This window comes from Neopsephotus bourkii, unplaced genomic scaffold, assembly GCF_033783945.1.
Source record: "Neopsephotus bourkii isolate Nb327-2 ecotype Australia unplaced genomic scaffold, CSIRO-AGI_Nbou_v1 NB_1363, whole genome shotgun sequence".
NCBI lineage: Eukaryota > Metazoa > Chordata > Aves > Psittaciformes > Psittacidae > Neopsephotus > Neopsephotus bourkii.
Genome location: NW_026901842.1, coordinates 139,895 through 164,234, shown reverse-complemented (window position 1 = coordinate 164,234; position 24,340 = coordinate 139,895). Strand labels below are relative to the sequence as shown.

General features: G+C 51.7%; 2 protein-coding genes across 6 annotated transcripts in view; one reads left to right on the top strand and one right to left on the bottom strand.

Moving 5' to 3' along the window:
• Positions 1 to 1,057: 1,057 nt before the first annotated feature.
• Positions 1,058 to 8,697, bottom strand: LOC133219520 (TBC1 domain family member 24-like). The gene is made up of 7 exons (XM_061366879.1): positions 8,544 to 8,697; positions 6,039 to 7,074; positions 5,600 to 5,758; positions 4,312 to 4,375; positions 3,558 to 3,653; positions 2,623 to 2,899; positions 1,058 to 1,741 (listed from the first exon to the last, which is right to left on the bottom strand). The coding sequence occupies exons 1-7, from the start codon at positions 8,635 to 8,637 to the stop codon at positions 1,596 to 1,598; spliced, it is 1,872 nt and encodes a 623-aa protein (XP_061222863.1). The 5' UTR covers positions 8,638 to 8,697; the 3' UTR covers positions 1,058 to 1,595.
• Positions 8,698 to 10,935: 2,238 nt separating this feature from the next.
• Positions 10,936 to 24,340, top strand: part of STX8 (syntaxin 8) — a 104,576-nt gene continuing 91,171 nt past the window's right edge. For all 5 annotated transcript variants that reach the window (XM_061366877.1, XM_061366876.1, XM_061366875.1 and 2 more), the window contains exons 1-4: positions 10,936 to 11,057; positions 11,390 to 11,489; positions 15,569 to 15,663; positions 17,306 to 17,416. In XM_061366877.1, coding sequence (XP_061222861.1) covers positions 11,041 to 11,057; positions 11,390 to 11,489; positions 15,569 to 15,663; positions 17,306 to 17,416 — 323 coding nt within the window. In that variant the 5' untranslated portion in view covers positions 10,936 to 11,040. The remainder of the gene's footprint in view (positions 11,058 to 11,389; positions 11,490 to 15,568; positions 15,664 to 17,305; positions 17,417 to 24,340) is intronic.

Below are 24,340 nucleotides of genomic sequence, written 5' to 3'. Positions count from 1 at the left end.
CCTCCCCGTGCCCCGCGCAACCCTGCACCTGCTCCGAGGTTAATCCCTGCTGGAGGCACTGGGGATGACCCACCCGCTCTGGGCTCCCCAACTCCCAGCCCAGCCGCCCTGGTGCAGGGTGAGGGGGTGAGGGTGCTGAGGCGCTGGCACAGGGTGCCCAGAGAAGCTGTGGCTGCCCCATCCCTGGCAGTGTTCAAGGCCAGGTTGGACACAGGGGCTTGGAGCAAGCTGCTCCAGTGGAAGGGGTCCCTGCCAGTGGTAGGGTCTGGAGCTGGAGGAGCTTTTGGTCTTTTCTAACCCCAACCGTTCCGTGATTCTATGAAGGGAAAGGAACTGCCATGGGAACCTTTCAGCCAGGCAGAAAGTCTCGTACATGACCGCAGGAAGAAAGAAAGAATCAGGACACACTAGCAGAGCTCTTTAATTGCAGGGAAGGAGGCATTTCTGCGGTGCTTCCTCATGTGAGCTCTGGGTGAGGGCTGGCCACAGGGGTGCGCAGGGCTGTGTCTCCCCTCCCCATCTTTCCTGGATACCCCTTGAAGGCTACAGGCAGTTCCCAGGTGTGCCGCATGACTGACACTGTGTGAACTTGCTGCCATCGCCTGCTCCGGCCCACATCCTCCTGCCATTGCTGAAAGCAGGCACCAAAGCAACAATAGCTCCTCCTCTGAACAGCTCAAGAAGTGGAATAGGTGAAGTGGAAAGTATATCTGGATGCGGGAGACGGTGTCATCCGGTAGCCAGGATGATCTCTCTATGGTCAATGACTCTCCTGTGAGGCATCTCTTGTCTGACCCACCTTGTCTGACTGAGCTATGTGTATGCATTCACATTTCATGTTTGAAAATGCACATCTCCCCTTGTCCTTGTCCCAGGGGCCCTTGACCCTGTGTAGTCAGGGCAGGTTGGTCAAGGCTCATACATATTCACTGCTCACAGTCTCACATCTGCCCTTTGTGGTGAACATAGATCTTCCGTTTAATACAAAAATGACAAGGGAGGTGCACAGCCGGGGGCTCTTGTTGGCTGCCAGTTTATGAACACCAGGTAGGATCAGCATTTTCAACCATAGGCAAAGAGAGCCCTGGTAACCTGCAGAGGCTACAGGATTCTGTGTGATGACGGGCTTAGGACCAGAGGGAAGGGGGTCTGAGAGTGTTTCTGGTGAGCTTTGTACCTTGGTGTTGGGCTTTGCCTAGGGCATAACATTCCTATAAAATCTGCTTTGTGCTGCTGTACCACTGGTTTGCTGTTGAGCTCCAAGCTGTGCACAGGCCAGCGTGGTGTGAGAAACACTGAACTGGCTTAGCTCCCTTCCAGCATCCTGAACTGGGACAGACTGGGTGGAGCAGGCTGGGTCTAAACTGCAGGAGGGGACCTCAGATGTCCTCAAAGGCAGCACCCCCAGTCCTGTTCCTGGCACCACATTGCCCTCTCTCCACACCGCATCAGCTGATTGTGAAGGGGAGGATGCCGCGTGGAGGTGCCTATGGCACTGCTGGCAGAGACCACAGCAGGCAGGCCAGTGGCAGCCAGCGTGGCAAGGGGTCCCCATCCCCATGAGTGCGGTGGTGAGAGGCTCTCTCCGCCAGGACCTAGACTTGTTGAAAGCCCCACACTTCCAAGAGCTGCACCTTGAAGTTCTCCTGGCAGAGCGGGGGGTTGTCGAAGGTCTCGCAGTGTTCCGTGCGCCCCCACAGCAGGTTGGCATCAAGGGACAGAGCTTGGCCTCCCCCTCCACCTGCAAAAGCAAACAGGATCATTGGTATCTGCTCTCCCCCACCTCTCTGCCCAGCCAGGTGCACTGGCCCAGCTGATGAGGTCTCTCAGGACTGCACCCATCTCTCGGGTTCCTGTCGTTCGGACACAGTGCATAGCTGGCCTAGGGATGCCCTGAGCTGCCTTCTCTGCCAATTGGGATTCCAGTGTGGAGGCTGAGCGCCTGGAGAGCGCTCTGCCAGGCAGCCAGTGCGAAAGGTCCTGGTAGCACAGACTGAATTATTAAACTGAGGGCTGGGGAACAAGGAAAACTCCTTGAACCCCCACAGCCAGGCCTGCCCTGATCCCTCTCCTGAGGGCTGGAAGGGGGGCAGAGGCAGCTCTCAGTGCTGCAGGCATTTCTGACTTGCTGTGGTCCTCTGCCAACCCACCCCGGTGGTGCCTGGCACAAAGTTTCAAACCCTGTGCCCAAGCCTGACCTGGGAGGCAGCAGCAGGGGCAGGCAGCTGGTGTGTCCGCCCCAGTGACCATGCCCGGCCCTTCCTTGGGCTGATCCCCTCCTGCACCTCCTCTCCATCCCACAGGAAGCGGAGGGAAGGGCTGGGAGAGGACACGCCAGCCTCAAGGGTGCCAACCTCACCAGGAGGTTTGTGCTATGGTGCTCCCCCTCTGCCAGCAGAGCCCCTCAGATGGGGCTCTCAGAAGGAGCATCCTTGCCCTTGTGCAGCTTTGCACCCTCCTGCTAATTTGAGGAAGAGGCATCTGACTTCATCTTCCTTGGCTTTAAATTGACATCCTAAACCAGAAGGTCTTGCCCTCCAGAGACAGTGCAGATTTTAATCCGGAGCAGAGCCCTTTCAGCCCCCAGCAGCAGTGGGTGCGTGTCCAGCATTCCATAATTACCGATGATGATCCCCTCCCGTGACCCACACATGAACATGGAGGCTGTTTTGGAAGGCAGAAGGAAATGCCTGATGGCCAGAAATGGGGAGAGACGGCCTTTCCTCTGTGGCGTGGGCACGGTGAGATGGTTGGAGCTGGTGCTACGGCTGTCCGGGGAGGAGCTGAGGAGGGATGCAGGAGAGGGGGAAGGTGATCGCTGGCGTGAGCGTGGCATGGCTTTGGCCAGCTCTGGCTTCTTGATGAACACCCACTCGTACCTCTCCATCTCGGGGCGCACCTGGAAAGCAGGAGGAATGTGGTGAGCCCTGTCCCTGAGAAGACAGTGCTGCCCAGGCAGGTGGGTTGGGAGCCAAATGCCAGGTTCAGACCTGCAGCAGGAAGGGACAAGGCATCCTGGCAGTGCCAGCGCTGCTCTGGAGGTGGCTGAGAAGCTGGTTTTGTTTTTACCAGATGCTGCTGGAGATGGGCAAACCTGCATTACCCACACTGTGGGTGGATGCTGGATGGACACTGGTGAGATACTGCTAGACATTGCTCCAGAATCGCTTGGACCAGCTCAGCCACCTCCCACACAGGGGCTGATTTGGGAATATAGCTCCATCCAGCAGCTGCCCTGAGCAAACAGGGCAGAACCTAGCCCTGCCATGCACACTGCCCTGCACCATCTGGAATGTGCTCCAAGACCCACTGGGGTTGCTGCACCTTTCAGGGGCTCGGAGCAGGCCTGCTCCCATAAGGCAGGAGTTTGTTCCCTGTTTGCTCTGAACCAGCACAGCGATTTCTGTGCTTCTGCCTTCTGCCAGAGCCAAGGGGCAGCGGTGGGACCATGGTAGGGAAGCAGCTCGGTGCCACCATGCCCTGAATTGTCAAAGGAGTAAAGGAAAAAAGTAATGGACAGACCCGTACGCGTAAGCCCAGAAATGAAAGTGACTTACAGTGAACACAAAGCACTCCCCTGTCCCAAAAAAGCCAGATGTTGCCCCACTCTTCTTCCTTTCGCTCCAGTCAGAGGAGAGAAATGCCCCGCACACCTTGAGAGAGAGCACAGGGGGTCAGCGACCGGAGCCAGAGCAAGCTCCAGAAGCACCACCACCAGCCCTGGCATGTGTGTGCAGGAGGACAAGGGCTCTGTGAGCTCCCTGGGTGAACTGGAGAGCCAGACTGTGCTGTGGCAGCCACATCCTGCTCTGACCGCTCACTGCTGCCCTGAAGGTGAGACCACACAGCCTCAGTGCCTGAGGGGCAGCTCTGTGGGATCTGCAGCAGAGCGATTGTAGGGAGCTGTGTGCTGGCTGATGGTGCTGAGCCTCCTGCTTGGCCCTGTCCAGCTCCCGGCAATAGGAAGCAGTAAATGTGTGCCTCAAAGCATTGTATCAACTGAATGGCATCAGGCTGTGGACAGGGGTCTATGAGTCCCTTGTCCTCAGCTGGCCCCTGGATGGTGGCAAGGTGGTCATCTGTTTTAGAACCATAGAACAGTTTGGGTTGGAAAGGACCTTAAGATCATCCAGGTCCAGCCCCCTTCCATGGGCAGGGACACCTACACTAGATCACATTGCCCAAGGCTCTGTCCAGCCTGGCCTTGAACACCGCCAGGGACAGAGCATTCACAGCTTCTCTGGGCAACCCATTCCACGCCTCACCACCCTCACAGTAAAGAACTTCCTTATCTCTGACCTGAATACTTACCTCCCCCTCTGTGGTTTTTATGAGCAGCACCGTTGGTTCGTAGCCTTCACAGCATGTGTAAAACCTGCAGAGATGAACAAGGAGGCTGGGTAGGTGGGGGTCAGAGACACAGGACAGGGCATGTGGTGAGCACCAGGCTGTAAAGGGCAGTGGAGAGTGGCAGTGGCTCTTCTCAGCCTATTGCTGTGCTGGCAGCTGGCCCAGGGGAGCGTGTGGAAGGACTGCAGCAGAAACTCAGCATCCTGTATCTTCAGCAGCTTCAGTGTTTGTGCAGGAACAGAGGGAGGTGGCTTATGGGACTTCTCATTGCTTTTGCTTGGTGAAGCAGGTAATATCTTAGATAAATCCAAACCCTAAATCCTCTCGCCCTATCCTCAGGCTCCAGTCTGAGGGGGATGCTCCATGGGGGGAGTTTACCAAATAAGCTTGCTTTTAATCTGGATGTATTTGATAATGTGGGCCTGGCACCCCACTGCTCCCTTGGGACGGTGCAGGGCTGTGCCATGGGTGTCTGCTTGCCTCTCCAGGGATGGGGGAACATGCTTGTGGTGCTAATGGAGGTGCTTCCATAGCAGCCCCACTGTTAAACACCACCCTGAGAGCTGGGGCAGCATGGGCAGCACCCAGCCCTGGCCAGCATCCGTCCTGCTCGGCAGTGAGCTCCACTGCAGCACTGGGATGATCCCGCTTCCCACCACACCCATTGCTCCTTGGCCATGGCAGTGGGTATCACTGGGCCCTGGGTTGTCTCCAGTGCTGACACTGGTCTTTTTATTGCATTTTTGGCCATGACACTTGGGCCCTCTTAGCTTGCTTTTAGAGGGTTTGATGTCTTCCCCACTGCACGGATGTGCCCATGTACTGTCTGCCCCAGCCACGAGCTCGGCCTGCTCTGTGCGTGCAACCTCTCTGCTTAATGTTCTCCTACAGAGGAGCAGGCTTGGGTTTCCTGCCTGAAAACATTTGTGCAAAGGCAGGCTCAGCCCACTGAGAGGCTTTTGCTGCTTCACAGCTTGGGAATTCAATGGCAAACTCATTTTCTAGCTCAGTTTTGAGCTACAGCACTGACTGCAGCACCCAGCAGCTGCCCTGTGCTCCATGGTGCTGGGAGGGAGCTGGAGCCCTGGGAATGGTGTCCTGGCTGGACTTGGATGAGAGAGTCCCCAAGAGACCACAGATGTCCCCCAGGGACACTCCATGCTTCTACTTTCTACACCAACAACCTCTACCCAGTTTTACACTTCTCCCATCTGCCCCGACCTGACCTGATGGGCAGATGACGCTTTACCTCTGCAGGCTGCACCCATCTTCTGAGGTGGAGAAGAGCAGCAGTGGTGGGGAGAGGGAGAAGCGCTCAGGGATCCAGGACCAGATGATGCGCATCTCCTGAGCTGTTACAATGCTGGAGCTGAAGTTCTGCATGTCTATGGCCAGGTGGAAGGACTGCCTGTGTGAGGGAGGACATGCATTACTGCCAAGCTGGGGTGCTGTTGGCTTTTGGGGGTGCAGCCCCCGTGCATGCTTTATGCATCATGAGCTTTCTGTGATCACTGCTAGTTCTGACTGTGCAGTGCCTCCTCACAGGGTCCCCCACGAGGGGCTGTGAGGCACCCAGCATCGCCAAAGCTTCCAGAGATACCTGAAGCTCCCCACATGTTGTATCTCTACCGTAACCCATATTTTGTCTACTTAGCCCCAAGAGCTGGCAAACAGAGAGGTCTCCTTACCTGCTCTGCACCATGGTTATGCCCCTCTCCATTAACGCCTTCCTGTTGGCCATCTGGAGAAGCCAGATTTCCTTGCGGGAGAACAGCCGGATGCCAAAGGCTCTCTCTAGGAGTTTGTCGACAGTCACATGCTCAGCAATGCTCTTCATGAAAGCCTGCAGGTCTGCCTTGATGTCAGTCCCCTCCAGCTCAGTGGAGGTCACCGAGAGCCTGTACTGCTTCAGCAAGGCCAGGGCAATGCGGTACAGGACCTTCTGCCCCTCCAGCAGGTAGACATCAAAGACACGGATGGCATAATTGAAGGGGAGGTCGTGAAAGAGCCATGATAACCATTCAGAGTAGACCTCAAAGACGTTCTCAGAGGTGCTGGCTATGAGTCTGTGGGCTGCTGGGCAGTGCTTGTTGGCCAGATCCCCAAAAGTCATGCAGGAGGCCTGGTGGGCCAGGAAGGACTGGTCAATGTAGCTGGTGTGGGGAGAGTTGCTGGCGATGAGGCGCGAGATATTCTCAAAGCACTGGGCTTCGTCTTCACTGTAGTGCAGCAGCAGAGCCACCAGTGAAGGGAGGATTGGGCTGTAGGTTATGTCAGGGAAAAGGTTACCAACACAGATGAGAATCTTCTTCAAGGCAGTGACGCCTTCCGGGTTGAGGCAGTATGTGGGCATGGAGCATCCTTCTAGGAACTCGGGCAGAGGGTAGGTGCTTACACTCATCTTCCCAAAGAGCCGGCTTGCCACGTCCCTGTAGACAAGAGCATCTGGGGTGACGAGCCGGCAGGAGACCTGCTGTATGAGCTGGTGGTAGACCTGAGCTCTGAGAGCACGGCTCACTGCCCAGTACCCTTCTCTTGCCAGCTTCTTCAGCTCCTTTGGGGGCTTGCTGAGGATGTCTCGGGGGATATGTGTTTGTTGCTCTGGGTCTGGCATCCTGTCCCAGTCCACAAACTGTCCACAGCCCAGACAAGAGGAGATGTCAATGTCCCAGGTGTCAGCCTCTGATGTGATCACAACGGTGACTGGTGATGAGCCAAATATCTCTGTAGGACAAAGACTGTTTATTCAGCACGCTTCATGTTCCCCACTGGCAGCACTTCACCCCGGCTGATGGCACTGTAAAGTCCTACAGCCACACCTTGTACCTCAACAGTTATCCCCGGTGCAACGGGGAGGTTTTCAGGAGGCTTTGCCATGATGGAGCTGCTCGCTTTGCCCTTGCCTGCTCACATCAGCTCAGGCCCTGGTGAAACCGCTGGCTGAGGGGCTCAGGGAAGCATGAGGCCACGCACCAGCTGGGTGTCAAAGCTACTTCTCCACACTATGAGAGGCTTTGCACCCCTTCAAAAGCTCCTGACTTCCCATCCTGTAACCTGTAACCAGGCAAAGCGGCCTCAGGCCTTTGCCTCCTGCCAAAGACTCCCGACACCTCTGGCTGCTCAGGTGCAGGAGAGGAGGTGCTGCAGTGAGAGGTGTCCCCAGGGGTGTGAGATGGGCTGCAGGGTGCCAAAAGGTCCCTGTTTCCTGCATGCCCCCATGCGCCTGGAGAGACCCATCCAGGAACTGGCGAGCAGCTGGGAAGCCCCTTGGAAACAGAAGGTCTGCATGGAATCCCCGTCTCCTGTACTGTGCAGCCATGAGCCCTGATCTGGGAAGAGTGGAGTTTGGGCTCCTCCTAGAGAAAAGTGAGCAGCATTTTCCCTGGGGTTGTGAGAGAGCTGAGCCTTAAACCCTGTACAAGGTCTTGTGTTGGTGTGGATGAGTTCTGCTGGGCGGTGATTGACTATCAAGGATAAAGTCGATCAGTGCGCCCATCAGTTCTCTGGTGGATTTATCTTGGATGTGCCCAGTTGGGCTGGGGAGTCTAGGATGGATTTGACCAGACCTCTCTGCCTGGCCCAAAAGGGACATGTGGGGACAGCACGGTCCCAGCCCTGTGTGCTGCATGTGTGGCAGCGTGTGGTGGCATGCTGAGGGGGTCCAGCTCTGGCTCATGCTCACAGGCTCAGTTTGGCCCCTTCTCAAGATCAGCAAAACCAGCAGATCAGGTTCAGTTCTGGCTCAGGGCAAGGACAGCAGTTTCAACCGGTTGCTGCTCAGCCTGACCCTGCTTTGAAGACAGACAGGCCCTGACTACAGTCACATGGGCTTCTAGTCACAGAAACCAGGCTAAAACACTGGGGTCAAAGTAGGGCTGTTTGCACTGCTGTGGTCCCCAGATTCAGCTTGGCCTCACAGCTGGATGCATCAAGAGGATGCTCCCTGGCCCCAGGTACCGACAAGCATCAACCCAAGCACTGAGGAGCATCAACCCACGCGCAGCCCAGGGTATTGACAGCTGGCTCCAGATCTGCCCTCTCTGGGGAACACTGGGGGTGCTGGGGAAGAAAACCTGGGTCTGTCCCAGTGCCTCTCCTCTGGGATGTGGCCCTGGCATGCGTGGGACAGCAAGAGCCTCCCGCACCTTCCCCAGCACAAGACGTGTGGCTGTGCCCGGCTGCAGCGCACTCACCTTCCCCGGTGCCTGTGTTATCGCCCTCATCCGTGGGGAAGCTGCCATCTGCCCCCCCGGGGGAGCGGGGCAGGCTGAGCCCCACCTGCAGCATGGCCCTGCCTCCGGTGCTTCCGCTGCCGCGTCCCCTGGCCCCGTCCCCTGGCCTCACTTTTAAGGTGGGTGCCAGCTCGCTGGCACAGGGTGCTTGTTTGGTGTAAATAGAGTGAGGGGTGGAGCGGTGCCCGCGTCACCCTGTTCTGCCGCAGCTTCACAGTGGGCTGGGGAGGGGATGTAAACAGCCCGTGGGATGAGATAGCCATCAAACCAGCAACATGGCCATTAAACTTAATAAGTTGTTATCCCCAAGGATAACCTCTGCTTTCTCACTCTGGGGTTCACTCCCTTGGCCAGCATCACGGGACAGGAAGGGTGCAGCGAGGGCCGGGGCTATGATGCAGTCGCCTGTCCTTGAACCAAGAAAACAGCAGCACAGCAACTGGGTTTGCAACTGCTTCCTACTGGATGGTCCTGCAGAAATTGGACAGAGAAGTACGTGAGCAGCAAGTGCCAGGAGCCAAGAGAGGTGCAATGAGGAGTAAATGATACCCTCCTGCAAGCACCTTGTGTGCCTTTAGGATGTTTTGTGGGGACGGGTGTGCCAGGGCTGTGGTTGCAGCACATGGCAAAACCACCAGTGGAGGTTTGGGGTGATGCAGAAGTGCTCCCGCAGCACCCTGTGCCTCTGGTGGACTCCGCTGCTCAGCGGGAGCACAAAATGGGATAGTTGCAGGAGCAGTTGTGGTGCTTCAGTGCTCTGAATCTGTCCCCTTTGAAATGGTTGTCATTGATTGACTTGACTTTGCCTCCAAACACGTTGCAGAATTAGAAAGTGTACCTTGTATTCCCAGAAAAAAGAGCTGAATTGAAGGAAAAGTACCCTCTAGCAGCTGAGAGATGCTGCAGCAGCATTGCGCTGCTCTGACATTGCTCTCTAGAGAGCTCACAGTTCAGGCTGCACTTCAAAGTGGGCATTTTTACCTGCACCTTATTTGAAGATATTTGTTTTCCCTTAAAAACATTGATCATTATTTTTTCTCCTGTGATAACAGCAGCCCCTGGGCATTCATTCCTGCCTCACCTCCTGCCTGCAGGTCTGTGGAGTCTGCCTGCATCCACAGAGCGCTCCTGAGCATCCGCTGGCATCGGAGGCCTGGGAGCATGTGCAAAGCAAGAGCGGCTCCCGGGCCCCTCTCAGTGCAGCACCTCCTCTCCCAGCCCAGGTCTGATGGGAGCAGTGCTGTCCTGGCACCCTCTGCTCCCTCTGCTCGCAGCATGCCGGGACCCCAAGGAGGTGTCGGCAGGGGGGCCCCAGGGCGCTGCTCTGGGTGGGAGGGAGCGGGGAGCCGTGTCCCTGTGGGAGGCTCGCAGCCTGCACCCGGAGCCCATCTGCTCCGTGCTGCACCCAAAGGGCAGGTTCCCCTGCTGCCATGCTTATAGCTGCACAGTTTAATCCAGACCATATTCTTACTGCAGTAGCAACACATGCTATTGCGCTGTATGCCCCAACAGCATTTTCCCCGGTGGTGTCCAGAACCTGTGTAGACGAGGCCCTCAGTGACATAGGTTAGTGGTGGCCTTGCCACTGCTGGGGGAGTGATTTGAGTCGGTTATCTTAAAGGCCTCTTCCAACTGAGCTGATTCTGTGATTCACCTGAGTCAGGTGCAAGTTGCATGCAAGAGATGCTTGGTGCCCTGAGGAGCTGCCACCAAGTTCAAAGCTTGCTGTTGACATGGAAAATTGGGAATATAAAGAATTTCCTTCTTCCTCAGTAGCAAAGCTGGAGGAGTGCGGCACTCTGGGACCAGCCTGGTACCAGACCTTTGTCCATCCCCAACATCACCAAGTACATGCTCCCAAACTCTTGGGCTTTAGGGAAAGCATCAAATACTCAGGGGGTTGCGTCAACCCCCAGGAGATGCCAGAGGTTCCCAAAGGGACCATGGCTATAGATTAAAGGTGATGCCATGGAGATACAGCCAGTGCAGGAGACACGTGGGAACGAGGGGTGCTTGTGAGTGATCTGCCTCTCACCCTGGCCTTGCGCAGCAGCCCCCACGGCTGGGACCAGCCAGGGCGAGGGGTCCCCTGGGCAGGAACAGCGGGAGAGCCAGGAGAAGGCTGGGGACAGCCACGGCTCCCACCGAGCGCCTTTCCACCATCAACCCTGCACCATGGGACCTGCAGCTCTGCACCCTGCTCCTCTCCATCCTGCACCTCTGCACTCCTGCGCTGTGCACCATGTACCCTGCACTCCTGCCTCTCTGCATACATGCACTCTGCACCTCCACACGACACACGCGTACCCTGATCGCGCATGAGCATGCGCATCTGTATCCCTACACACCCCCCCCCCCTCCCCCCCCGGTGCCTGCGCACGGGAACGTTTGTGCCTCGGCGGGCGCCGTTGTCACGTGACCCGATCCGGAAGCGCGGGGCTCTTCCGTGCTGGCGGCGATGGCTCCGGACCGCTGGTGAGCGCCGGGCCGCGGGGCGGGTCTGTTCCCTCTGCACCCCCACCGGTGCCTGTTCCCGGGGGTGCTCTGCCGCCCGGCCCGGCACCCCCGCTGTGCCGGGAGAGCAGTGCACGGTGGCGGCGGCTGCTGCGGCGGGCCGAGGGCTGCCCCTGCGCGGCGGGTGGGGGGGCACACGTCTCTGCAGGGCAGCTCCCGGTGTGCTGGAGGCTTCTCCCCGCGCTGGGGCGCGCCACGCGGCTGCCCCGCAGAGCAAGGCCGAGGTCCATGGTAGCGGTGGGAAGAGAGAAGCCGGGCAGGGGCTGGGCCTCATGCGTTGCTCTCGCCCGCAGGCTCTCGCTGTACGATGCCGCTTGCCAGGTCGCCCAGGAGGTCGCTGAGAAAATCCAGGAGAGGAACCGGTGCCAGAGGAACGGGGAAAGCTCGGCCAAGGTACTCCTCTGCCGGCGGCTCCGGGCTTTGTGAAAGCACGTTGTTACCCAGGTTTCGCTTTTAGCTGTTCTGAATGGCCCATCCTTGGCAGTGTTCAAGGACGGGGCTTGGAGCAAGCTGCTCTAGTGGAAGGTGTCCCTGCCCGTGGCGGGAGTTGGAAACTGGATGAGTCCCTAAAGCCGAGATAATTCTATAATTCTGTGCAGTACTGATCGAGCATTACATTGGCAGAAGCTGGATGTGTTGAGGAAGCTCAGTCCTGAACCCGCCCTTCCCCGGCCACAAAGGGGAGCTGGTGCTGCCTGGAAGGTGCCTTGTGGAAAGGGGTGAGACCTCACCTGGAGTATTGTGTGCAGTTCTGGTGTCCTCAACATAAAAAGGACATGGATCTGTTGGAACAAGGCCAGAGAAGGGCCACGAGAATGATCAGGGGACTGGAGCATCTCCCGTATGGAGACAGGCTGAGAATGCTGGGGCTGCTCAGCCTGGAGAAGAGAAGGCTGCGTGGAAACCTCAGAGCGGCCTTCCAGTATCTGAAGGGGGCCTATAGGGATGCTGGGGAGGGACTCTCCATTAGGGACTGTAGTGACAGGACAAGGGGTAACAGGTTAAAACTTAAACAGGGGAAGTTTAGATTGGATATAAGGAGGAAGCTCTTTACTGTTAGGGTGGTGAGGCACTGGAGTGGGTTGCCCAGGGAGGTTGTGAATGCTCCATCCCTGGCAGTGTTCAAGGCCAGGTTGGATGAAGCCTTGGGTGGGATGGTTTAGTGTGAGGTGTCCCTGCCCATGGCAGGGGGGTTGGAACTTGATGATCTCAAGGTCCTTTCCTACCCAAACTATTCTATGATTCTAAGGGGATGCTCTGCTGCCTGCTTGGTTCAGGGCCTGGGCTGTGCCTGATATTGCTGCCCACTGGGAATCCTCAGATGAAAAGTTCTGTTTGGTGTCAGGAGCCTAGTATTAATGGTATGTTCTTCGAGATTTTCATAAAGGAAGCAAGAATACAGTTTCTAAATTAAAGGTGGCTTTTCAGTGTCACAGCAGTAATCTTAGGTTTAACGCTAATGAATCTGTTGTGCATGCAGTGATGCTGGTTTCACAAAAAGAGAAAAGCTGTGGGAGTGTTGGGCACACATGGCTGATGGGTCAGGGCTGTTGGCTGCCAGGAGCAGCACTGTTTCAGACATTCTGAATCTAAGAGATGTTGGGATGCACATCAGCTTCTGTGTACTCACTTCTGTGTAGGTATTGCATAGGTAGTTTTTCCCCACAAGGCTGGCTTGCTTCTTTTCTGTAGTGGTTGTAAATCAGATTAAACATTAATTTTTCAGCTATTAAAAGCTACATTTCTAACAAAATGTAAGCCTGGAGTTGAACGAGAGGCAAAAGTTGGAGCTCACCAAGAAGTACAATGGTCTTCAGCTTTTCATATTTCCCATTAAAAAAAATAAATAAGAAGATTCTCAGGAGTGTGCTTTCTTTAGGACTGAAAGTCTCAATTCTTTCCCTCCAGAAGCATAGGAGCCCACTTGATTGCACCCCCTGAGGATTATGTCATTAACTTCTCCCATGACTGTCTTAAGTGGAAAAGGCATGTGAGCCCTTGAATTGGTCTTCTGTAGTAATTTGCATAATTAAAACCCCACTGATTTATTTTGTAGACTCTGTCCCTCTCTATAGCAGGGTTGTAACGTGCTGCATGATCACCGACTCTTCTTTGCCAGTCTCTGCTGATAGCTCTTAACATCAAATGTCCTTTTGGAAATATTTCCTTTGCAAATGCATTGAAGAAAACTGCATAGATTTTGTCCAATAATCTGCTTTTTAATAATGCCCCAATTTCGCATGAAGTGAAAAGGGGTTTCAGGAGGCCCAAATAGGTGGAATTTGAGGGAAATATTTTCTCCAGCAGTAGAATCGAGAGGAGTGTTTTGAGGTGGTGGTTCAATGCCCTGCTTTCAAGATGCCCAAGTAATTAGATATTGTACAGATACACTGAAGGAAAGAAGACTAATAAAATGTTTGTTGTTTCATGTGTCTGTGTTCATAGGGCACAAAGTCCTCGATTTACATCATTGCAGCTGGTGCTGCGTTCCCCAGCCCTCTAACAAAATACTGTATTAGGGCTGTTTGAAATCCTTCTTGTCCCATATCTCTCTGAGGTTGTGTTTTATGGAAACATTACATGGTTGACTTATTTCTTCATAAAATCATTTGTTCCATGCCCTGTGTTTTCCAAGCCTGGTTTGCCTTTAATCCATTAACAGTTAAAGATGAATATTTGCCAGTGTGTGATTCTACTATAAACAAGTTTCCAACAATAAGAGGGTTGTTTTCATAACAGACATGCATGTTGAGAAACCCACAGCTGAGCAGTCACGTTCTGTGACTCCTGAATATTTTAACAGAGGAAAAAGTGTTTGTACAACATTTTTTCATTTCATAAACAAGTTTTTCATTTCATAGTATTTTGCCGTGAGCATAGCTAAAAACACCTTCTGCTCAGCAAAAACCAGAGGGTAATATTTAAAATGGAAAAAAACCCAAAACCCTGTAGGGGAAGATTTCCAGCAGCACTTCACTGGTGGTGAGTTGCTCTATTGAGCTGATCTTACAACTCCCATTGGTTTCTTCTTTTCTTTTGTTTCTTAAATGGAAGCTAAATCTTCAGTTAGAACACTGCAGTTTTTGGCCAGAGGTGTAGTGGGTGGCTGTGTGTTAGACACATACACCTTGATGTTGCTTTGCTGTGCTGGGTTTGTTAAACGCATCATTTTCCACCTGGCCATGAGTACATGGGAAATGTGAAGACCTTTATTACCTGCCTGCAGAGCTAGAGGATACACTGTGGCTCCAACTGCCCTATAAGTGTATACACCTCACCCTGGCTTTGGAAACATTGCTGTAGTGTTCAGCTGCTTTGGGCCTGGATCTTGGCTGCGTACTCATGAGGCTGTCTCAGTGTGGTTTCGTCTGCTTCCTGTCGTTGTATTTGGCAGTGTTTGAGAACGAGTGTCACTGAGTCAGGGATTTCAACTTGTGGTGTTGTCAGGGGTTTGAGGCTCTCCTGCTCCAGCCCTGTGCAGTATCAGTGCAGTTGAGCTGATGGATCCTTGCAGCGCGCTGACAGCTCGGAGAGACGGTGGTGTCTGGCTGCTGCCTCTGCGTCTTCAAGAGGGCGAGTCAGAGGAAATATTCCTGCTTTGTTAGCAGTTCATCACACAGAGCGTCTGAGGGCTGATGTCTTGTAAACAAGAAGCACATAAAGACTTAATTAGGATTGCTTGCATAGTTCATTGCAGTTACAGTGTGTTTTCCTAGTATGCTCTACATAACTGTAATGAAAAGAAATAACATTTGAGGAGGAAAAACCCGGAGGATTATTTCAACCTAAATTGGGAATGGGTGGGCAAAGAGGAGGAAGAGGATTCCTGCAAACCTTGAGTTTGCTTGCAGCAGGGAAGAATGTGAATGACTTAACTATCTTTTTAGTAAGAACAGATGCATCTGAGTGTGGAGCAGGTCAGTTGTGAGGAAGGGTCCAGGGTCAGGTGCTGCTGAGAAGGGAAACAGAGGAAATCTGAATTTCTTGGGGGATCTTTAGTGTAAAATTTGGAGTTCAGTGGAGGGCATGTCTGAACCTACAGCAACCTTCCCTTTAATTGGGGAGCTGGGAAAGAAACTTGGTGGTAGGAGAAGCTTCTGCCTGTATTTGTATGAAAGATCAGAGGAAAGAACTGGAAAACTAACTGGAAAATATTAGTGTGCTGAAATGTTTTGCCCATACAAAGGAGTATGTTTATAAAGACTTGAAAGAAAGCTCACCATATTAAACAGCATTCATGCATTAGAATTGTGTTTGTGAAACCAGCACTGTTTATCTCATTATTTTCTAGGCAGTCCAAACCAGTTGGCTGTGCCGGTCCCCTGTGGTTCTGAGTCAGGCTTTCTTGGTTTGGAATGGAGTCCTTCACACCAGTACAGCTGAAGTTAAATGTGTTGTCACCTGCATGTAGTAGTATGAAATTTTATGCAAGTATAACTCCAACTGGAAAACTTTTTTCTCTTCCCCTTCAGCTCAATGTGTTTATCAGGTCATCGCTGCAGAATCTCCAAGAGAAGATTGATCAGCTGAAGGACTTACTGCTTCGGGCCGTATCAACACACCAAATGTATCTGTGTAAACATCAACTCCCTGGCTTTTCTGGATTGTGGAAGAGAGTGGAAAAAATAGGCTGTAATTGCTCTGCCATACAGTTTGGGTTTTTCACTCATTCTGTTTTTAGACTTTGTCACTAGAACTTTGTCTGTGCTCCTGTTGAATGTTTTCATTGCAGCTATAGGGCAAGAAGGGTTGGGAGCCTCGTGCCACCTGGTATGATGGGTTTTGGGTATGGTTGTGTTGGAGGGGAGCTTAACGACATGGTCTGAATAACCTCAGAGCTGCCATTGCCTTGCCTGTGTGCTGTGCTGACATTGCTGATCTGCTTTCTGAGCTCAGCTCACTCCTCTAGCAGAAAATGGGCACCTCTTGGTGCAGTTGCTGCCTGCAGGGTGCCAGGGCAGACAGGAAGGATGAAACTCTGTTCAGGTTGTGGGCAGGGATGTGGCAGCCCTGACTTGGACTGGCTTAAGGAGCAGTGGAACTGCATCTTCAGAATGGTGTCAAAATGCTTTAAAACAGGCCTCAGGAAGAAATCACAGGTTTTATTCTAGCAGTGTTACCCTGGGGCATGGTTTGGATTTGCTGCTTTCTCCATATGCTGGAAGGATAAAGAGTCAGAGAAGTACACCTCTATCCCTGAAGGTATTCAGCAGCAATCTGGTTTAATGAATGAATGTATGTTTAATTTCAAGCTTGCTTCAGCAGAAATCCCTTTTGAGCACAGGCCCCTGAGAGCTGTGCTGATGGCTAGGGGTTAAACTTTCCTGTCCAGGGAATGCTTTCAAGCAGACAAATGTTGTGGCAGAAGAAAGATACAAATCAGATCAGCTATTACATAATCTATTCAACAGTACTTGGAAGGGAGTTAGTCCTTCAGAATGTCACTAAGATTACTTAAAATAAGCAAACACAGGTCCCCTGTGGAAGCTGCAGCACTTGAGGGCATCTTGTCTTTCAGAGGTACAGCAGGGATTGTTTTTCTGCTGTGTTAGTGGCTTTTCAGGTGTTCTGCTGATGAATTTCAAATGGAAACATGCAACAGTAAATTTCTGTTTACTGAGCACTTGGCTGGGAGCTGCTCACCTGGGCTGTGTATTGAGCCTCCAGGGAAATAAGATGTGAATACCCTCCTGATTTTAAAAGCTCTGTTCTGTTTGGCCCTGCTCTCTTGATATGATCACAGTGTAAGTTGGAGCTCTTTTAAGACTCGTCCTCCCACAGACTTAATCGATGCAGAACTGTTACATATTGTCAGTGTTATAGAAGAGGTTGACTGAAAGAAAAATTATGTTGGATTTTGGAGAGGGAAATGCAGTTCATAATCCTCATGGCAATTTAGCAACAAATAGCCTTCCTGGTCTCTCATTACTTTGAGGTGGTGGCCTGAAAATCACTCTGTGATCCTGCATGGAACTTCTTCTTTGAGATAATGTAAACCAGAAACATGTTTAGAATAACTGCAGATTTTGTTCAGAAAAATATGACCTGGCCTTCTCCTAGATGTTGCAGCCTTTTTTTGGGTTAAAATAGTTACTGTAATTAATTCTGATGATCAGGAGGTCTGATTTATTTTAAGAATGTGTAACAGTATTTTATGTAATACATTTTTACAATGTTTTTAAGTTTGGTCCTTAACCAAGTATCCTCAGCACACAGCTGGAGGGGGACAGGAGGCAGAATTTGGTGGATGATCTTCTCACACGACAGAAACAACTTCAGGCATCTTACAAGAATGAAGGCACAGAACCAGATGTGATAAGGTACAGCACTGTTGCCTCAAGTGAGCAATGTGATTGTGCTTTGAGTGTGTCTGAGCAGAATGATAAATGCATCTATTGAGCTCATGTACATGTAGCAAGCTGTGGTTTCCTTTGTTTAGAAATCACATGGGTTTTTTTGGTGATGGTATCATACTACAAAATCACAGAGTGGTTTGGGTTGGAAGGGACCTTAAAGCTCATCCAATTCTAACCCCCTCATCTACTTCAGGGACCCCTTCCACTAGAGCAGCTTGCTCCAAGCCCTTGTGTCCAGCCTGGCCTTGAGCACTGCCAGGGATGGGGGAGCCACAGCTTCTCTGGGCACCCTGTGCCAGCGCCTCAGCACCCTCACAGGGAAGAGCTGCCTAAGAGCTCAGCTCAGTCTCCCCTCTGGCAGGTTCAAGCCATTCCCCTTGCCCTGTCCCTCCATCCCTTGTCCCAAGCCCCTCTCCAGGTTTCCTGCAGCCCCTTTAGGCACTGGAGCTGCTCTAAGGTCTCCCCTTCAGGAGCCTTTTCTTCTCCAGGCTGCCCCATTCCAGCTCTCTCAGCCTAGCTCCAGAGCAGAGTTGCTCCAGCCCTCGCAGCATCTCCATGGCCTCCTCTGGACTTGCACAGGCAGGTGCAGAAGAGAAGTGGAGCTAAGTCTCTGAGTTTGCAGAGCTTGCTGTACTTCCATGGTCAATGAAATAACTCTTGAGTGTTGGCTGTAACTGGTAAATCTTTAGTTTAAAGCCTCATATTTTAAACAATGTCAGTATATGTTCTCATAAGCCTTGTATGAATCACAGATGTTGGGCCCAGGCACCTATTTTATTGATGTGGGGGAAGCTTTGATGCAGCAGGCAGAGGTTTTAGGCTGGCTGTGGGTCATGCAAGGGGCTGTGCTCTGCCCTGCGTGCCCTGCATGGTGCTGTGTGTGTGGTCTGGGTCACACAATGCAGCTGAGCAGACCTTCCTCACCTCTGCTGCCCTGTGCTACAGTGAGCTCTGCCTCTGAAGAGAGCAACTGTTCTTCTGGAGCAGGGCCATGTGACAGAAATACATAGTTTTGCAAATGTTTAGCTTGTGCTTCTAAGTGAGAGGCATTTCCTAAAGCCCTTCATTCACTGGACCTGTTCTGGAGCAGATACGGAGTGCTGAATTGGAAACACATGGAAGGGTTTTTGTGGGAGGGTGAGTGTTAGAGCCCTCCTGAGAAAGTTTCTCACCTTTCTGGAGTATGTCAGCTCCCATAGCTCTCTTTAGAACAAACCAAAACTTTGTGTGTTTTGAGCTCTGAAGTTCTGAAGAGATACATCTTTTCCCTGATGATCTTTGAGAACCAGTCTCTTCTCAGTGCTGTGCTCTTGAAAAGGGCAGAAGACAGGCTATTTTGAGGCTATTGTATAGTGAAAAACTGGTTACCAAAGTGAGCATTGTGTCCCACTGTGAGTGTTGAAATTAAAGACTTTTTTACTAGGCTGTTTACTTTGTGTTTCTTGGAGCACATATAGGTGATACTCTAAGTACTTTTAACTGGTAGTTTTCCGCACTCACATGTATATTCATGTTTCATGAGGGCCTCTTCAGTAACATGGTGTAGAGGTTTGGTTCTGCTTGCTTTTGTTCTCCAGTGTGCCGTGTGGTGCAGCCAAAGCACATGTTACCTTTGTGTAACCAAACATCAGTGCAAGGCCTGCTGCAGACAGTGAAACTGTGGACTTTGAACCCAGTGACAGCTCTAGGTTTGGCATTCTGCAGATTGGCTGGGTTTGGCTGTGCTGGCAGCCCAGCCCCCCCACCCCGTGTGCTGTGCTGTGCTGTACCCCCAGAGTGTGAGCAGCAGCTCAGGGAGGGGATTCTGCCCATCTACTGCATTCTGGGGAGATCCCCTCCTGCAGTCCTGTGTCTGGGGCAACAGCATGAGAGGGATGTGGAGCTGTTGGAGTGAGTGCAGAGGAGGCCACGGAGGTGCTGTGAGGGATGACCAGGTTGGACGGGGCTTGGAGCAAGCTGCTCTAGTGGAAGGTGTCCCTGCCCGTGGCAGGGCACTGGGGACTGGATGAGCTTTAATGTCCCTTCCAACACAAACCGTTCCATGATTTTTCAGGGTGCAGTGCAAGTCCATGTGATGGGTTGATTCTGGCTCTTACACCTATCACAGAGTCAACCAAAACATGTGAAATAGCATTATGCAAAATGTCATTAGGGACTCGTGATGTGAGAAGGCTCTTGTGAGACTCCTGCTCTGAGCAGTCCATAAACGGATGTGACCTTCTGTAGTGTGGCCTTCCTGGCTGAGTCCATGCAGCATTGGCGTGTTGCTGCTGTGGGGCAGACAGAGGGTGAGGAGTCGACCTACAGCTGCTTGGGTGTCAAGGCAGATGTCCAAAACCTTGTGATAATTTCAAGCTCTGTAAGAAATGACCAGGAAAACCAGCGTTTTCCAGCAACAGATAACATCTGAAACAGTATTTATTTGCTGGTGTTGCAAGGCTTGAAGTTTTGTAGTTCTCTTTTAACTTATTTAATTAAAAATGGATAAATCTATGCCAAATATTCTCTGTCTGGTGAATTCACACCCCTTCCATATTCTCCTTTGTAGATCTTGTTTGTAGTGGTACAGGCAGAGACATAACCAGGGCCTGAATCCTGTGCCAGTGAGTCAGACCTGCCTAGCCTGACCCTGGCCCCCATGTGAGTGAGTGGGGACGGAGCTCGTCTCCGTGCCTGCCCCACTGCTTGCAGGGACAGAAGGCAACAGCTTCTGATAGGGTTAAGCTGCTGTTTACAGTGCTGGTTTTCTCTAGAATTGGTGCAGCCCTCTGGAACAGCCTGTTTTGGATTTCAGGCAGTGGCAAAGGCCACTCTTCCATGTGTCTGAAGTCTGAAAGCCAGCTTTTCCCACTGCATTAGAAAAATCAGCACATGTTGTTTGATTAAGTTCTAGCAGTGACACTTCTCTCTGGTTTTGTATTGGCTTTCTATATCTAATCCAGCTCTGATGTGACAGCACACATTTTCAGAAGTCTTTTTCCTTCCAGCAGGCATTGCTTTCATTAACCTTCTTGCACCACTGATCACATATTTATTGTCCCCATGGCCTATAGCTGTGAGGGTTTCGCTAGAATTAATCTTCGTTTATATTTGGTCACCATTCAGTGAGTTTTACATCCTTTGAAAACTGCTGTAAAGCTATTTCTGATTGTGAAGTACAGTGGCCTTAATGCTCTTAGTATTTATCCTAACTGACAACTTGGGCTAGAACACAGGGCAGGACGCTACATTACTTTGCTATAGCTTTAGTTCACCTTCCGGCGTTGTCGGCCTTAATTAAGATGCAACTGGAATTTTCCAGGGGAAAGGTTGTGCTGTTTCTGTGGCTTCGCTTCAGTAGCATTGGTTAAATTTTCTGTAATTAGTTTTCAATAGGCAACTTCAGTATCTTCTCCCCTTTTCTTTCCTTTGCAAGAGATCTGTGCAGGTTATTGTAACAGATGGGGGAAGAATGGGGCAGAAATCCCCATTGATTTCATGCTCATGCTTTAAGGTCCCTTCCAACCCAAACCGTTCTATGATTCTAGAAAGAATTCTTCTTTCTTACAGTTCTTTAATTCCTGAAGAGTGCAAGTGGGCTGAGAATGTTTTAATGAAGACTATGGAAGCGTTCTATGATGTTTTTAGTATTGTGCCATGTCTAATCTTGCACAGATAAGGGATGGTGTAGAAAGAAGATGGTTATTTTGTAGCAAGATTAATCTCTGATGGAAATGTTCATTGCAATGTATACTTTGAGTGTTTGCTCAGGAAAGCAAGACTGCTGTGAAATAAGACCTGTGTTACAAAGGTGACCTTCCCTGGGGATGCTTACCTGGGTGTAGGGGTAACTCCTCTGTGTAGCTTCTTACCACAAGATACCCAGCATTTCGAGCAGACATGTTATTCCAGGATGTGTGCCTGTACAATGGTGAAACACTTCCAGCTTGTAGCTTGCCTTGTCCTACTCCTCTGCAGACGCCTGCTGTCCTGTATGAGCACGAGGTGGTTGGAAGCCCCTTGTTCTGTGGTGCAAAGCTGCTATGCCTGTGTTGTGGGCAAGAAGTAGTGGTCCTGAAGGTGCTGTGAAGTCACAGAGTTATAGAATCAGCTGTGTTGGAAAAGACCTGTGAGATAGTCAGCCATTCTCCCAGCCCTGCCAAGGCCACCCCTAACCCATGGCACTGAGGCCTCGTCTCCACGCTGTGTGAACACTTGCAGGGACGGTGCCTGCAGCCCTGCCCTGGGCAGCCTGTTCCAATGCCTGAGCACCCTCTGGGGCAGGAATTGTTCCTCAGCTCCATCTAAACCTGCCCTGGTGCAGCTTGAGGCCGGTTCCTCTTGTCCCATCCCTTGTTCCTTGGGAGCAGAGCCCAGCCCCTCCTGGCTCCATCCTCCTGTCAGGCAGTTGGAGGCAGCCATCAGGTCCCCCCTGAGCCTTCTCCAGACTGAACCCCCCAGGTCCCTCAGCCCTTCCCCATCACCCCTGTGCTCCAGGCCCTGCACCAGCTCCGTTCCCTTCTCTGGCCCCGCTCCAGCCCCTCAATGTCTCTCTTGCAGTGAGGGGCCCAGAGCTGAGCACAGGATTCGAGGTGCAGCCTCACCAGTGCCCAGTAGAGAAGGATTGTCACTTCGCTGGTCTGCTGGCCACACTGAGATCACTGTGTCCTGCACATCACTGCCTAGTATCCTGCATGGAGCTGGCTTGTGCAGCTTCCAGTCTTTGATGCCAGCGGGACCAGTAGTAAATGGTATCAAGAGGAACATGGCATTTCCTTGAACATGAGAACACCACTTCTTATTTGGGGGAAGCCAATGAGGTCCTCTGCCAGCTGCAGGGAATGCTACCCCTTCTGCAGGCTTCCAGCGGGAGCCTCCACCTGGGAAGGTAACTATAGAGGGGATTTGGAAGTGCTTGCACTCATATGGCTTCTCCTAGCTTTTCTTTGAGGGGGAGAGAGCTTGTGTTTTTTTGTACGTTAAAGTTCTCATTTTATTTACTGGTTTGGAGCTTCCTAAAGTCCACTGCCTGCCAGTGTGAGCAATGGAATCGTAAGTGAGAGAATCCCCCCGCTTCTTTGCCATCGCCTTGGAGACTGACCTGTGAAGCCAAGCTGGGGTGCCCTGGACACTTCAAAGAGCCCCCCTGTATAACTGTATCATTAAGGGAATGTTCAAGTGATCATCCAACCAATTGTCATATGACCCAGGTTTTGTTTAAGATTCAGTCTTGCTGATCAGTCTTCTAAAGCCGTAAGCCTTGATGTGTGGCCTTGGTCTAAAGTAAGTGCTGGTTGACTAATCTAAGTTACTTGGGAAGTTTTATAAGAATTATCAGTGAAACAATGCCTTTGGGAAGATAAGCCCTCCCTTGTTCAGCAGTGACATAGCTCCCTGATTGAAAACCCCATCATCTTTTATACTTGGGTGCATTGCTAAGCCTCGTAATTAGTTAAATCTGCTCCTATAATCAAAAGCTATCTGCACACTCCACTGCTCTGTGGCGCTTTCAAAGATTTACGTGATTAACTTGGCGGAGGCAGTGGGTGGCTAATTGGATAAGCTTTAATCTTCACACCACCAAAGCGAGACGTGGTAAGATCAGAGGAGGTAGGAAGTTGTGCTGTGTTGTGTGGGAAGGTAGTTACCAAACATGTCAAAAAGATTATTGTAACAAGCAGACTAGTTGTCATGACCCAACCTACAGGAATAGGGCAGGTTACTGGGGGGAGGGAGGGAGCGAGTGGTGCAAATGGTTTCCATTTTGCTTGCCTTGGCTTTTTTCTTTAACAGGCAGAAATGGCTGTGCTCTCTTCAGCAAGCAGAGAGCCTCGTGTGCCCTCTGCTTTATCTGTGACCCTGGTAGAAGTTGTCACGTGAATGGAAAATATGTGTTTAGTCCCCCAAAACAATGAAGAAAGCTAGGTGAGGTGTAAAGCTGATTTCAGGGGTGTGTATCTGTCTAATCAAGCCTGACTCCCTACGTCGATAAATACATAAGTTTTAATGTAGGTGCGGAGGACTGGAATATGGAAGAATCCCAGCTCTTCTTCGGGATGTTGCCCTTGGAGGCCAGCTGGTTGCTGGCACAGCCTGGGTTCTGCTGCACAGGGGTGTTCCAGCCCCATGAGGATACTTAAGTGAGATGTTGTGACTTAAAATAAGCTCTTTTTAGTCCTGTAGCAAAAGAAAAAAATAATCCCACTCTCTGAGTGCTTGTGAGGCCACATCTGGAATACTGTGCTCCTGCTCTCCGAGAAAAGATGTTGACAGGCTGGAAAGGATGCAGAGAAGGGCCACAGAGATGATCCAGAGACTGGGAAGCTGTATGAGGAAAGGCTGAGAGAGCTGGGCTTGTTCAGCCTCGGAAAAAGAAGTCTCAGGGAAGACCTCATCACCAGGTTCAGTATTTAAAGAGTGGCTACAAAGCAGATGGAGACTCCTGTTTTCCAGGGAGTGATGTGGAAAAGAGGGATGATGGGCACAAGTTACTCCTGGGGACATTCCAGCTGAACACAGGAGGGAAAGTTTTCACAAAGAGAACGATTAGCCTTTGGAATAATCTCCATGGGGAAGTGGTGGACACCCCAGCGTTGAACACTTCTAAGATTCAGCTGGACAGGGTGCTGGGACATCTAGCCTAGGTCGTGTTTTGCCAGGAAAGGTTGAACCAGATGATTCTTGAGATCCTTCCACTCTGGGCTTCTGGGATTCCTTTATTTTTTTGATTCAGGTAAATCCCTTACCTCGAGCTGAAGCTGAATGAACATCTTAAAGTTTGAAGTGGGGAGAGGTTCAGTGTTCTTGAATGGATCTGCCTGGGGCTGCAGTGTGACCTGTGTGGCGTGCTGCACACAGATGAGGGCGTACATGCCTGTGGTTTATGGATGGCCCAACTCCCGTGGTGAT